Genomic DNA, 14,033 nt, shown 5'->3' with positions numbered 1-14,033 from the left:
ACAACCCAGTGATTCCGGCCATGAAAGCCTTCGACAATACATTGAACATCTCCATCGTTCCTATATTCTACTAGCGGTCCCCTGCCACACATTGCTGTGGCCCAGTCTGTATATGTGTATGTTTGCATATATGTGTGTGTGTGTGTGTGTGTGTGTGGTTTTGCGCATGCATTGTAATATAATTTTTGGTTTTTTGGCATTTTAAGTCTCTTCTGCTGTGTTTTTCCATGTTTTTATGAGTGATGGTCACTCATTGGCTTGAGAGGTGTATTATGTCCAAATTTAGTGTCAATTCGTCCAGTGGTTTTTGAGTTATATTACTCCCACAAACAAACATGACATTTTTATTTATACAGATTAAATGTTTTTTTTAAAATGTTTTTTCATCGTCATTTCAATCTCCAAAATTTCTCTCTGGCTGCTCTTTATCTGCTCTTTTTTGTGTTCAATTATTGCGATTTTATATTGTTTGTTGTGTTTATTTATATAGTTTCTTGTATTTTTTTTCTTTATATTTTACTGTTGTGTTCCTATGTTGTATTTCTCTATTGCTGTATTGCTGGGCTTGGCCTCACGTAAGCTGCCCTGTGTCCCCTTGGGAAGATGGTGGAGGGGTATAAATAAAGTTTTATTATTCACCTCTCAACAAAAGTTTGCTCTAGGCACTGTCAGGCCATTATATGCTAATCAAGTTGGTCAGTTGAAACATTCACACCTAGCTCCAGCAGACAAGAGTTCTTTGTCCCACCCTGGTTATTCCACAGATTTATAAACCTTTTTCCTAGTTCCAATAGACCTCACTCTGAGGATGCTTGCCATAGATGCAGGCGAAACGTCAGGAGAGAATGCCTCTAGACCATGGCCATATAGCCCGAATAAACCTACAACAACCCAGTTTTATTATTATTTATTATTATTAAACGTGTGCTGCTAAAATTGCCTGTAGATTGAGGATGTTCCCCCTGAACTGCAAAGGTTTTCCCGGGGCAAGAAAGGTGGTTTTTCCTCTGTAGTAAAGCCTCCAGCACTTTGGACTCCTTGTTGGTCTCCCATCCAAGTGTTAACCAGGTCTGACCCTGCTTAACCTCCAAGATAGATCAGTTCAGAGGGCAGATCAGTTGGCCGTGGCCACCCCCAGCTCCAGAGTGAAGCCAGTCCCTTCAAAGATACCATCCACCCACCTTGCCCTTGGTCAGTCCCTCTGCCTTCAGGGTAGTATTTAAACACAGCAAATAAATCTGGAGCTCCTGGAACAGCTGTTCCAGAACAAATAGTCTAGCTTGCTATTGACCTATGCAGCCCAAAAGACAGTTGCATCTGTCAAGTAGGAAATTTAGGTACTCTTTTATTTAGGGAGGCTAATTTAACTAATTTATTATGCCATAAAAACATTTAGCAGCATGCCTAAGAATGAGGAAGTATTCCATCAAGGACGTGGTGTCACAAGTAGATGGTGAAGTGGCAGTTCCCCCTGCGGCCGGAATCGAGCATACTGTTATGAAGCCAGAAAAGCTGGAATGTTAAATTGCCTCTGTGTCCATCTGATATCGAGCTGATATCGAGTCTGATATCCAAGTCAAGCAGCAAAGAGTCATTTCTCCCTGCAGAAGTCAGCAGATGGGCGCTGAGTCGGTGAACAACAAAATCCATCACTCGGTCCTTGGGAAACTATGTCTCCCTCCCAAGGACTGGGTCTCCGGCCCAGCCGTCTCTCCAGGGTCTCCTATGGGTGTCCACAGCAAGCCCCCGGCTGCAGGGCTGAGCAGGAAGGAGCGGCGGCAAGGAGAAATGGGCTGCTTTATGCAAAGCCGGCGGAGTTTGGCAATCAGCTGTTCCCTGTCAAATTATATTACTTAAAACAAATTAATTATTTCCCGGGCGTAGGGATCCAAAACAAGAAAAGCGAGATAGCAGTTTGGTTAGAAATTTAACACAGAAAAATATGAAATTGGAACAGGGCCGATCCGCCATTGTGAGATTCTAGCGGATACAGGGGTCCAATAGGAGAGATCCGGTATCCGTGGTTTTAACGGACGCAGATTCGGCCTCCCTGGGGCGCCCAGAAGGCATCCCAGGCGGGCTCACGGCTGCTCGGAGCCCGGAAATAAGTTTATTTCAAGTTTGAGTTAGTTTGAAGCAAGGGAAGATACAATGTATCAAGTGGAAAGATTAAAAGTTGCAAGTTTCAAGTACTTTTATTAGGGAGTAGTTACAAAGTAAGGAGAGGGGAAAGTAGAGGGAGACTGAATGTATTCCTGGCTTTTGAGTTGCCTGTTGGGGCACATTTCATCAGTTGGTCCCAAACTTGGCTTCCAGGAACTGCGGAACTCTCCGCTGCAGTTCACACCAATTTGAAGGCGAGGGTCTCCGCTGCAGTCGGGGACAATTCTATATATGTTGTATGTCTATGGCATTGAATGTTTGCCACATATATATGCATTGTAATCCGCCTTGAGTCCCCCACGGGGTGAGAAGGGCGGAATATAAATACTATAAATAAATAAATAGTAAATAAATCATTTTAAATCTGGTTTCTGCCTCTTGCAGAATTCTGGGGTTTGGAGTTTAGGGAGGATCCTTAAACAGCCTCACTAAACTATAAACGTCAGGAGAGAATGCTTCTAGAACATGGCCATATAGCCCGAAAAAACCTACAACAACCCCTGTAGTAGACTATAAGAATGACGGAGATGTTAACCAAAATACAGGAATAAATAAAATCATAACACAAAAGAAATAAATAAAAATTCAGAAATACAGGATACATAAAATTAAAAAAATCCAAAACAATAAAGAGAAAAATCGAGAATACTTAACAAAAAAAAAGCCCTTATTTGCACTGCTTCTTATGGGTAAGATGGAAAAAAGTACTATATAAAGACATTGCCAGAGGAATTTCCTCCCCATTGGGAAAAGCATTTCCCCCCAGCTTCAAAAGCCACGTGTTTCCCAGGCTCATTGTTTTGGACTTCCTTTCCCAGAATTCCTGCTCCTTGCCCAAGGAAGCCGAGGTTTCTGGGAGTTGGCGTCCAAAAGCCTGGAGAACCAAGCTACTTGAAGCCAAACCTTCGAGATCTGGAACTACAGGTGGCTAGAGAGGACTTTTTGGAGTGTTTTGTTTTGCCCGGATGTGGGCTGTGTCCTCCTCTTCCTGGTTGGGCTTCTCCTCCAAAAGAGGCTTCTTGGGGAACTCCTGCCTTTGGCTTTTCTGTCTTGGAGGATTTTGGAGAAAAAGCCGGAGATCTTGGATTTAGATGGAAGGAACTGGAGGGATGAAGGTGAGTGGAGACAGAGGGAGGGAAGGAGAGGAAATAAGGAAAGGTTGGTCTGATGGGAAATGTTGCAACTCCACCTTTGGAGGAAGAGCAGGAGGGTTGCAACTGGAATGTCCTGGGATGCATCTCCACTGGGGAAGGAGTGCACTTCATTCCCCTGACACTACCCTGACTCAATGCTGGGGGATCCTGGGAATTGCAGTTTTCCAAGTTCCTTTCCTTTCTCTGCCAAAGAGTGCTGGTCCCTCCCCAAACTACAGCTGCCCTCATCCTATAACATTCACCCTGGCAGTTCAAGGGGGCACCGCTTTAACCTAGCACCACAGGGAAATCATCAGCAATTATAAGATCTAGCAACCGAAAGGTTGCAAGTTCAAAGCCCCAGGCTGGCGTGAGCTGCCAATTGTCAGCTTAGCTCATTGTTTACCTAAGCCAGGGGTCCTCAAACTAAGGCCCGGAGGCTGGATGCGGCCCTCCAAGGTCATTTACCCGGCCCTCGCTCTGGGTCAACCTAAGTATGAAACTACTTGAAAGCACACTATAACAACAACAATCCTATCTCATCAGCCAAAAGCAGGGCCACACTTTCCATTGAAATACTAATAAGTTTATATTTGTTAAAATTGTATTGTTTTAAAATGTTTTTTGCACTACAAATAAGATATTTGAAGTGTGCATGATTTTTTCGAATTATAATCCGGCCCACCAACAGTCTGAGGGATTGTGACCTGGCCCTCTACTTAAAAAGTTTGTAGACCCCTGACCTAAGCAATTCAAAAACAACTTTAACTGTGATTCCACAGGCAATCCATCGTTGTCCAAGTAGGATTGTCTTCCAAGATCAGTATTCTGGTGGGTCTGTAGGTGACTGTGGAGCCCTCTTCTTGACCTGCATGTTCTCCCACAGTGAGCGCATTGGTTTCCATGTGGAAGGCAGTCCCGGTCGGGGTTGGCTTGATGCATCTTCCTCTTGTTTCTCTCTTTCACTCTCCATTCGTGCCTCTTCAAATTCTACAGCACTGCTGGTCACAGCTGATCTCCAGCAGGAGTGCTCAAGGGCCAGGGCTTCCCAGTTCTCAGTGTCTATGCCAGAGTTCTTTAGGTTGGCTTTGAGCCCATCTTTAAATCTCTTTTCCTGTCCACCAATATTCCATTTTCCGTTCTTGAGTTCAGAGTAGAGCAACTGCTTTGGGAGACAACGTGGCCAGTCCAGCGGAGTTGATGGTGGAGGACCATCACTTCAGTGCTGGTAGTCTTTGCTTCTTCCAGCACACTGACATTTGTCCGCTTGTCTTCCCAAGAGCTGTGATCAGAGAAATTAGGTACCGCTAAAAATGGGGGAGGTGTATTACGACACAAAACAACTCCCCCTGGCAAAAAAAACACACAATAGCATATCCACACACTCTTCCGGATCACAGCTCCCAGCATCCCCTAGTCCAGGCCCTATAGGAGAGGAGGTTCACCACAGCTGGTAAATCATCAGCAATGATAAGATCTATCAACCAAAAGGTTGCAAGTTCGAAGCCCCAGGTTGGAATGAGCTGCCAACTGTCAGCCTAGCTCATTGTTTACCTAAGCAATTCAAAAACAGCTTTAGCTATGATTAGAGAAATTAGGTACCGCTAAAAGCAGGGGAGGTGCTTTATGACACTATAAAGAAAAAATATCAGAAAATGTTGGGTGACCAAAAGGAAGGAGGAAGTCCTGACGGCTCTTCGTCATAGAGGATAGAGCAACAGCACCCCCTGGACTCAAGCCCAACCTTCCATGGCACCAAAAACAGCTGAAACAAATCACCTCCTTTTGTTCTGTCTGTCTGTGTATTGTCTATACAAAATGGCATTGAATGTTTGCTGTGTATATGTACTGTGATCTTCCCTGAGCCCCCTCGGGGTGAGAAGGGCGGAATATAAATAAAGTGTTGTTATTATTTATTATGAGACAGTGTAGATGCACCTGCAGATGTTGTGACCATTCTAATTGTTTTTAGTTGGTTTATGGGAAGAAAAGAGTGAGAATAAATGGAATCCTGTGCACACCGCACATGTCTTATTTGTTCTTGCAAATAATACCATAAAAGAACAATACAATATTTAAAATTAAGAACAATTTTAAGCAACCTAAACATATCAGTAGTTCAATGGAAAGTGTGGGTCTGCATTTGGCAGATGAGGTAGACAAGTTCATTAGGATTGTTGTTGTTGTTTACCTTCAAGTCATTTCAGACTTAAATCAACCCCAAGACTCAAGTTTAGGACGGGGACTGAGTGAAAGGCCTTGGAGGGGTGCAGCTGACCTGTAGGCTCTAGTTTGGGGACCCTTTGGCCTAGACACTTTTCATTTTATTTATTTATTTGTTTAACATCATTATATACCGCCTTTCTCAGCCTGGAGGTGACTTGGGGCGGTTTACAAATGGCAAAATTCAATGCCCCCAATAACATAAAATATAATTAAAACATTAACATATAATATAAACCATATTAAAACAATCGAGACAATAAAAACAATAAAACACAAATCCTCAATGTCTCATTATTTTTCCCTTTTCATGTTTACTTATTCAACGGCCAGTTCCATTCTACTCCTGCACCTCTGCTTTCGTAACTCTTCCTCTTTAAAATCTGAATGTGGTGTAACATTCTTTTTTTATTATTATTCCAGTTTTCCAGGTAGAAAGCTCCATGTGGATGTTTACACTGTTGCAGTAGACCACCGTTATAGGCTAGTATTGTCCAAGGATGAAAATGGAGACCCAAAAAGACATTATAGGTCATATACCAGGGCAGGTGCCACGGGAAGAGAGGTGGAGCTGCCATGTTGGGACAACAGAGGCATTCCTGCAAAGGAGATCAACAGAAGTGAAACAGGAACTGGATAAAGACTTGCTTCAGCAGTGGGAAACCCAATGGCAGGAGTTCCTGAAGAGCGTGGAAGGCCCTCACCCAAACTGGGGGGCCTCTGAGTCAAGGGAGGAGCCGTGGGATGATGCCAAAGCCTTCCTGGCCTCCTTTGAGCAAGTGGCCCAAGCCTGCCGGTGGCCCAAGGAAGAGTGGGTGCCCCGGCTCCTGCCAGCATTGAGCGGAGAGGCCAAGCGGACCTTCACCGGCCTGGAGGTTGAAAGCAGGGAGGATTATGGGAAAGTGAAGGCTGCCATCTTGCACGGGGACGCCATGCTTCGGGAGGAGCAACGGCAGTGTTTCCGGCATTTCCGCTACCAGGATGCCGAGGGGCCGAGAGGGGCTTATGGCCAGCTTCAGGAAATGTGTTGCCGGTGGCTGAAAGCTGAAAGGCATTCGAAGGAGGAGATCCTGGAGCTGCTGATCTTGGAGCAGTTCTTGGCCGTCCTGCCTCCAGAGATAGAAGCCTGGGTCAAGGAACGTGGTCCAGAGACTTGCTCCCAGGCGGTGGCCTTGGCGGAGGACTTCCTCCAGAAGCAGAGAGAGGAAGAGGCCAAGAGGCAGGCAAACCAGGTGAGGACCATTCATTAGGTTCCAGGCTTCCCAAAGGGCTGCTTTGTGCAAGGTGCCAACAGATCATCTTCATTTATCAAGCCAGGGTAGCAGTGTGGTTAGGTCTGGAGTAAGTAAAGTGTAGTCTGTATGGAGCTATCTTTGAGCCTTCTTAGGTCTCTCAGCACCCCCTCTGCCCTAATAGTTAAACGTCAGTTTCCTTTTGGTGGTTTTAAAAAGGCCTCTTTTGTGCCTGAAACTTCAATGAAATGAGAAAAACATGGCAAAATTACATCACAAATTCCCAGGAGGTGGTGGGCGTACTGAGATTATAATTTAAGAAAAAGTTGAAATACAGTGGGGGTGAGGAATTCCCTGCAAAGAGCAAATGCACCCCCCATCGAATGCCCAGGCAGAAGGTTTCATGTGGGATTGTGCCTTGCAAGATCTGGGTTCCAGTCCCTTCTGCACCATGGAACATATTGTGTGACCATGGGCCAGTTATATTCTCTGGCTATGACCTACCTCACAAATACTATGAGATCTATATAGAGCAGAGGAAAGCCCTATACATGAGATATATATTTGGATAACAAGTGATAAATATTTTAGGTGCTGTTAGGAGAGGAGACACCAGGTTCCCCTGAAGCTGGCCAAGCCCTGCCTGAGATTGAGCAGAAGACGTTTAGTGTGGAGACCGAACAGGAAGATGATGCTGGGGATGCTGGACCCTTGGGTAAGAAGAATGGGCTTTTGTGTCCTTGGATATTGGGGAATCTTTTTCCTAGACTAACCACAGCATTCTGGCTGCTTCTTCCCCTGAGTAGGACATTCCCTGTCGCAGCTATGGTGTTGCTGCTTTATAGTTGGGGTTGCTTTCAAGCATTCAAACCCCCTTCTCGGAAGCTGCGCCCCGTTGAGAAAAATAATACAATCCACAGAAGACAAACTTTCTTCAAATAAAGTAAATATTTATGCAATAGTCACAAATAACAGTTTCAATCCATCGATCCCAATATTCCAGCAAACCTTCCTTGAGCTTTTACAGGAATCTATTGCTCTTCCTCTAGCTCTTGCTTTCTTCACAGTCTCATCATTACCATCAGCATTCTCTGCTCGTTCTCTTCTCTACTCTCTACATTCTCAGTCTCTTAATTTGTAGTAGCTAAGCTTTCACAGGTGGCTTGACTGTTGCTGGTCATACAATGACTGGACATGATTCTTGCAATCACTTACCCATTTTTCACTTAAGAAATGATCTAAATAATATAAAACTCTGACATTCCCTTAGTCTTTTGGATAAACTAAGCTGAGGGATCTGCCAGGTAGATGGGGCTCCAAGTTCCTGTAATGCTTTGCCAGAGAAGATTGAAGGTTATAGTAACGGGAAGGCCATAGTTTCCCCTTTCCTGGGGTAAGTTAAGGGACTGCATGAGCAGACCCCTGGTTTGGAAATAATCATCACCTATGGTCAGTACTCACTTGGATCATTATTTCCAGTTCTGACTATTAAAGTTTAAAAACATTCAGGGGAAATATACCATAAAATCACACTGAACGATCTATTCTAGCAAATGCCTGTTGCCATGATTCCCAACCTTTTTTTCTGACCAGGGACCACTTTGACCAGGGACCACTCTCCAACATTACTGTGTTTCCCCGAAAATAAGACATCTCCTGAAAATAAGACCTAGTAGAGGTTTTGCTGAATTGCTAAATATAAGGCCTCCCCCCGAAGGTTAGACCTAGCAAAGGTTCTGTTTGTTTTGGGGCAAAAATCTGCGAAGATAAGATGTTGAGTATACGATTGGTCCAAAATAGTGAGCAGATTACGGTAACCGCGGTCAACAAGTGGACAATGGAAATGCTAAAAAGTGCCAGTGTAGATTGGGTTGGCAACCACATGGGCCATCTAGTCCACCCCCCAGCCTTGCAAGAAGATCACATTCAAATAATTTTTTGTGCTTTTAAGCGGTCTTATCAGTTTATGAATCTGCTGTACATTCTTTTCCTCTGAGCAAATGAGGTCTTTGGAGCATAATAAAGACTGATTGATTGAATAACTGCTCTTATGCTGATGAAGGAGCCGTATAAGATAAATAATCTGAATAAATAAACGTGAAGCTTTTTGAACTACAGAAATAGATGCTTTGAATGGAAAAGGAAATTAAAAAAAATGAAAAACAGTATAGGTTTCGATTCCTCTTTGGGCTCTTATTCAAGATTCAGAAACTTTCACTGGCTATTCAATATTCCTTGGTCAGTGAAAAGAGAGAAAAAAGGAGACGATCCTAACTTCACCAGGGAAGAATTTCCAAAGAACAACCACTGTGTCTTGTTCCCCTTATATCTTCCCGGGAAGCTTCCTGGTGGCATTGTAAGAATGGGTCTTAATTTGCCTCTGCTTTTTTTCCCAGCAGGTGACGAATGGAAAAGTGAGAATGAGGAGCAACTAGGTGAGGATTCCTCAGAAAGAACAGAGTGTGAAGCATTGGAGGAGAATGTCTGGAGCCAAGATGGGCCAGCGAGCCAAGACAGAAGCCACATTGAAGAGCTGGAAGCCAAGTCCTTCCCATTTCTGGTGGAGGACTTCCACAAAATCTCAATCCCGCAGAAAAGCGAAAATGAAAAAAAAAGAATTGCTCTCCCCAGTGTTCGTAGTAGAATTCGCCCTGCGGATGAATCAGATTCAATGTTTGCAAAGAGCTTCAGTCAGAGTGGAGACCTAAATGAATGTGAAACGCTTTATGAAGGGACGAGTTCCAACACAGACCTGAATCAGATTATTTGTGCAGATGAGAGACAGTCTATGAATTCTAATCTTGGTAAGATGAAGCATCCCAGGATTCAAAAAGGGGAGAGGCTGTATAAATGTTTGGAGTGTGGGAAATGCTTTGATTGGAATTCCCACCTCTTGAGACACCAGATAATCCACACCGGGGAGAAGCCGTATCGGTGCTTGGAGTGTGGGAAATGCTATGGTCAGAGTTCCTATCTTAAGAAACACCAGAGAATCCACACTGCAGAGAAGCCGTATGAGTGCTTGGAGTGTGGGAAGTGCTTTGGCCGGAGTGACAATCTCAAGAAACACCAGAGAATCCACACCGGGGAGAAACCGTATCAGTGCTTGGAGTGTGGGAAATTCTTTGGTCAGAATGGTGATCTCAAACAACACCGGAGAATCCACACCGGGGAGAAGCCATATCAGTGCTTGGAGTGTGGGAAGTGCTTTGTTCGGAGAACCCATCTCAAATCACATCAGAAAATTCACACTGGGGAGAAGCCCTATAAATGTATGGAGTGTGGAAAGAGTTTCAGCGACCGGTTCACGATTGTCAGGCATAAGAGCATCCACACCAGGGAGAAAGTCTTCAGGCAAAGTCCCAGCCTGGCTTTACATCAGAGAATCCATGGCAAGAGAAGATGCCACACAAAAATCAGCGTTTGCTGAATATCAGAATGCCTGTGTAAGTCTTTTCACCAAATGCAATGAACAGTCTAGTTGCATCTTAAAAAGGAATACCCTATACCAGGCATCCTCAGACCTTTTAAGCAGAGGGCCAGTTCACGGTCCCTCAGACTGTTGGAAGGCTGCACTATATGTTGAAAAAATAGTGAACAAATTCCTACGCACACCGCACATATCTTATTTGTATACAATAGAATGACATTATTGTCATTGTACATTGTACGAGGGTTGAATGAAATGTGATGCCTCCACCTTCGTAACTCCTCAACAGATGGCAGTACTGGTACGCGGCAAGTACTGGCTTGTTCAGTAGACTCTCCTCTACAGTTCCATTTTGGCAGGAAGGCTTAGCATTGAACGGTTGTGTTGTTAAAATGTGAAGTATGGAACCCTGCACAGATGGTCCCCAGTGCTACCTCAATGCAAAACCATGGAGTTCAATATTGTTACATGTCTAGGATATAAACTGTCTCTCAGACTGTTTGTCCTTATTTTTGTCATCTTGTACTGTCTTCTGACCCATGAAGAAACATCTTGTGGTTGGAAAACTAGGACTCCAACCAGGGGAACCCACTGGGTGACCTTGGGCAAGTCCCACTCCTCAGCCTTAGTGTAAGTTATGGTAAAGTATTTCTTGGATTAGACCTTCACAACAAAACACTACGAGAAGCTGGCATTAACATTAGGAAGGATTTCCTGACGGACAGGGCTGCTTAGCAGTGAAAATATGCTCCTACTTCAGAGTGTGGTGGAGTCTCTTTTTCTGGAAGTTTTTTAAAGAGAGGCTTGATGGCCATTGTGTGCTACTACATGGTAAAAGTTAGACTGGATGGCCTTTGGGATCTCTTCCAACTCTGATTCAGTGACTAGGACGCCGGTGCTGTTGGATCCCTCACCACTCCCAGCTTCTCATCGAGTTTGCTTGGGAAGGTTTCTTCCAAGTAAATTACTTGGAAGAAACCTTACCAGAAAACACCACGAGAAGCTGGTAGTGGTGAGGGATCCCTAGACATTGAATCCTAGAATTGGAAGGAGCACACCATCAAAACATTCCAGACAGAAGGCCATCAAGCTTCTGTTTAAAAACTCCCAGAGGAGACTCCACCACACTCCAAAGTAGCAGCACATATGTTCGCTGAGGAGCTCTGTCAGCAAGTTCTTCCTTTTTTTTTCATATTCCTCTACCTGTGACCAATTTGTCTGTCTAATTGGGTTTCCTGAGTTTTTCTTTAATAAAAATGTTAATTTGTCCATGTCCTTAATCTTCCTTATTTTATTTATCCACTGGTCTGTGTCTGGTATTTCCTTCTGTTTCCAATATTTCGCATAGATAATCTTGGTGGCTGTCGTCAGATATGTAAATAAAATGTCTCCATTAGCATCTAATAATAAGTCTGAGTCTAACAATCCTAGTAAATCATATTCTGGCTTCTTGGGAATTTTTTTCTTGTGGATGTATTGACATTCTTCGTGTATAGATTTCCAGTATTTTTTAGATTTTTTACAAGTACAACATATATGAAAAAAACTGCCGTCTTGGTCATTACATTTCCAACAGTTCTTTTGTGTGTTTCTATACATTAAACTTAATTTTCTTGGTGTAATGTAGCACCGGTGGAACATTTTCATCCAGTTTTCCTTTAAGTCTGTTGCGTATGTATAGTTTAATTTTTTATTCCAAATAAGTTCCCAATCTTCTCAAATTTTCTGCCCATTTAATCATTTTTAACTATTTCCCCTTTTGTTGACCATTCTAACAATTTATTGTAAATTTTTGTAATATTTTTTTCAGTTATTAAAATTTTATCCCAGAATTCCTCCTTCCGATTAAATCCAATTTTAAAAATCCTGGTTGTAGTATCCTCTAATTTGTAAGTAGCGAAGTCATGAAATGTTTCTAAAGTTTTGTTTTAGCTCTTCATGGGATTTCAAAGTTAATGAGTCTTTTGTCAAAAGTTCCTTATAAATTGGCCATTTAGGCCAACCTAAAAGTCTTCTTTGGTTGGCTTCCATTGTGGAGAGCCATAACGGAGTTTTAGAGTAGAAGTTCCTTTTGTATTTCTCCCAGACCCTGAATAGTGAAGATCTTACAAATAATAACCCACTGTATACCCATCTGGGTCCGGGGCTTTGTTAGAGTTTATATTATTTATTGTGTTTACAATCTCTTCTTCCGTTGTTTCTTTATTTAATTTTTCCCTCTGAGATTTGGATATCTTTGGTAGTTTAAAACTGCCAGTATATTCCAAGATATCCTCCTTTCATATTTGATCCTTTGCATAGAGATGTTTTTAAAAAAGCTTTAAATTCTTCCAAAATTTCCTTTTCTGTTGTTACTACCTTATCCCCTCTTTTAATCCTTAAAATTTGCTGCAGTTTTTTCTTTTTCCGGACTAGTCTTGATAACCATTTACCAGGTTTGTTTGCGTTTTCAAAATATTGTTGCTTCAAAAACTTTAACTGTTCCTGATGTAATGATTGAAGTTACTTCACTATTGGCCTATTTTCAGGATTCCTTTTCAGCCCATGGTCAAGAATAGACATGGTGTTGAAAGGGAAAAAAACCCTAGGGAACACTGTCCCTCACTCTGGGAACTTGCCAAGACGCTATGGACCACAGGAGCCCAAACAGAGCAAAACACAGGTTTATTTCTACTGATCAGTGAGAAAGGTGGACAGACAGCATAACAAGCAGTATGCCGATCCCAAGCTGCTGTGCCCTAACGGCGCAGGCAAGAAGCTTATATATCCTCAGGCAAGAATTTAGCAATCATGTTCCAGTAACCATGTAGCAACCATGTAGCAGCCATGTACCCTGTGATCAGCTACCAGTAAACATGTAGCAACCATGTACCTTGTGGTCAACCTGAAGCAATCATGGAACTAGCACGCCTTAGTTCATCATCCTGTTTGTCACAGGAGTCACACCATCACCAAGTATGGCATGCCTGCCCCAGGCACCTATCTTATCTCCAAAATATGATAAGCACACAGCATGTATGCCTGAAGCACACAGTATTCCCAAAGATGGCATGTCCATCCAGCTGGCATTCCCTCTCAGTGTGGACCACAAAAAAAATTATTTACAAAAATTCATGAATTAAACATCCTGCCCAGAGAGATTTCTGACCACTCCCCTTTGGAAATCATTTTCAACCAGAAAAAAATACCAAGGGAGATGAAGGCTAAATCTGATTTTAAAAAAAGGAGGACATCAGTAGATATAAAAATTTGATTAAAATTATATGGGTATTAATGATACTACAGACATGAATCCTAACATAGCTGGGCATGTTTAGCCTGAAGAAGAGAAGGCTGAGAGGGGATATGATAGCCATGTATAAATATGTGAGAGGAAGCCACAGGGAGGAGGGAGCAAGCTTGTTTTCTGCTTCCCTGGAGACTAGGACGCGGAACAATGGCTTCAAACTACAAGAGAGGAGATTCCATCTGAACATGAGGAAGAACTTCCTGACTGTGAGAGCCGTTCAGCAGTGGAACTCTCTGCCCCAGAGTGTGGTGGAGGCTCCTTCTTTGGAGGCTTTTAAACAGAGGCTGGATGGCCATCTGTCGGGAGTGATTTGAATGCAATATTCCTGCTTCTTGGCAGGGGGTTGGACTGGATGGCCCATGAGGTCTCTTCCAACTCTTTGATTCTATGATTCTATAGTTTGGGATGCCTCAAAAGTACTAATTAGAGGCCACCTAATTCCGCAAAGTGCAAAATAAATAAAGTGAAATTTAAGGATTTAAAATAAATTAATACAAGATATATAAGAACAAATAAATTTTTCAAAACGAAAATAATACATATTCAAGAATAAATAATTGTGT

General features: G+C 42.9%; 1 protein-coding gene across 2 annotated transcripts; it reads left to right on the top strand.

The window, feature by feature from the left end:
• The first annotated feature begins 3,119 nt into the window (after window positions 1-3,119).
• LOC132766064 (zinc finger and SCAN domain-containing protein 30-like) lies at window positions 3,120-11,456 on the top strand. 2 transcript variants are annotated; one of them, XM_060760404.2, is made up of 4 exons: window positions 3,120-3,278; window positions 5,943-6,751; window positions 7,343-7,466; window positions 9,151-11,456. In XM_060760404.2, the coding sequence occupies exons 2-4, from the start codon at window positions 6,020-6,022 to the stop codon at window positions 10,179-10,181; spliced, it is 1,887 nt and encodes a 628-aa protein (XP_060616387.2). In that variant the 5' UTR covers window positions 3,120-3,278; window positions 5,943-6,019; the 3' UTR covers window positions 10,182-11,456. The 2 variants fall into 2 exon arrangements, with proteins under 2 accessions (XP_060616387.2, XP_060616386.2); XM_060760403.2 differs by having other exon boundaries at window positions 9,148-11,456.
• Window positions 11,457-14,033: the final 2,577 nt, after the last annotated feature.

The sequence above is a fragment of the Anolis sagrei genome, chromosome 2 (assembly GCF_037176765.1).
Source record: "Anolis sagrei isolate rAnoSag1 chromosome 2, rAnoSag1.mat, whole genome shotgun sequence".
Classification (NCBI taxonomy): Eukaryota; Metazoa; Chordata; class Lepidosauria; order Squamata; family Dactyloidae; genus Anolis; species Anolis sagrei.
This window is presented reverse-complemented; position numbering and strand designations above follow the sequence as displayed.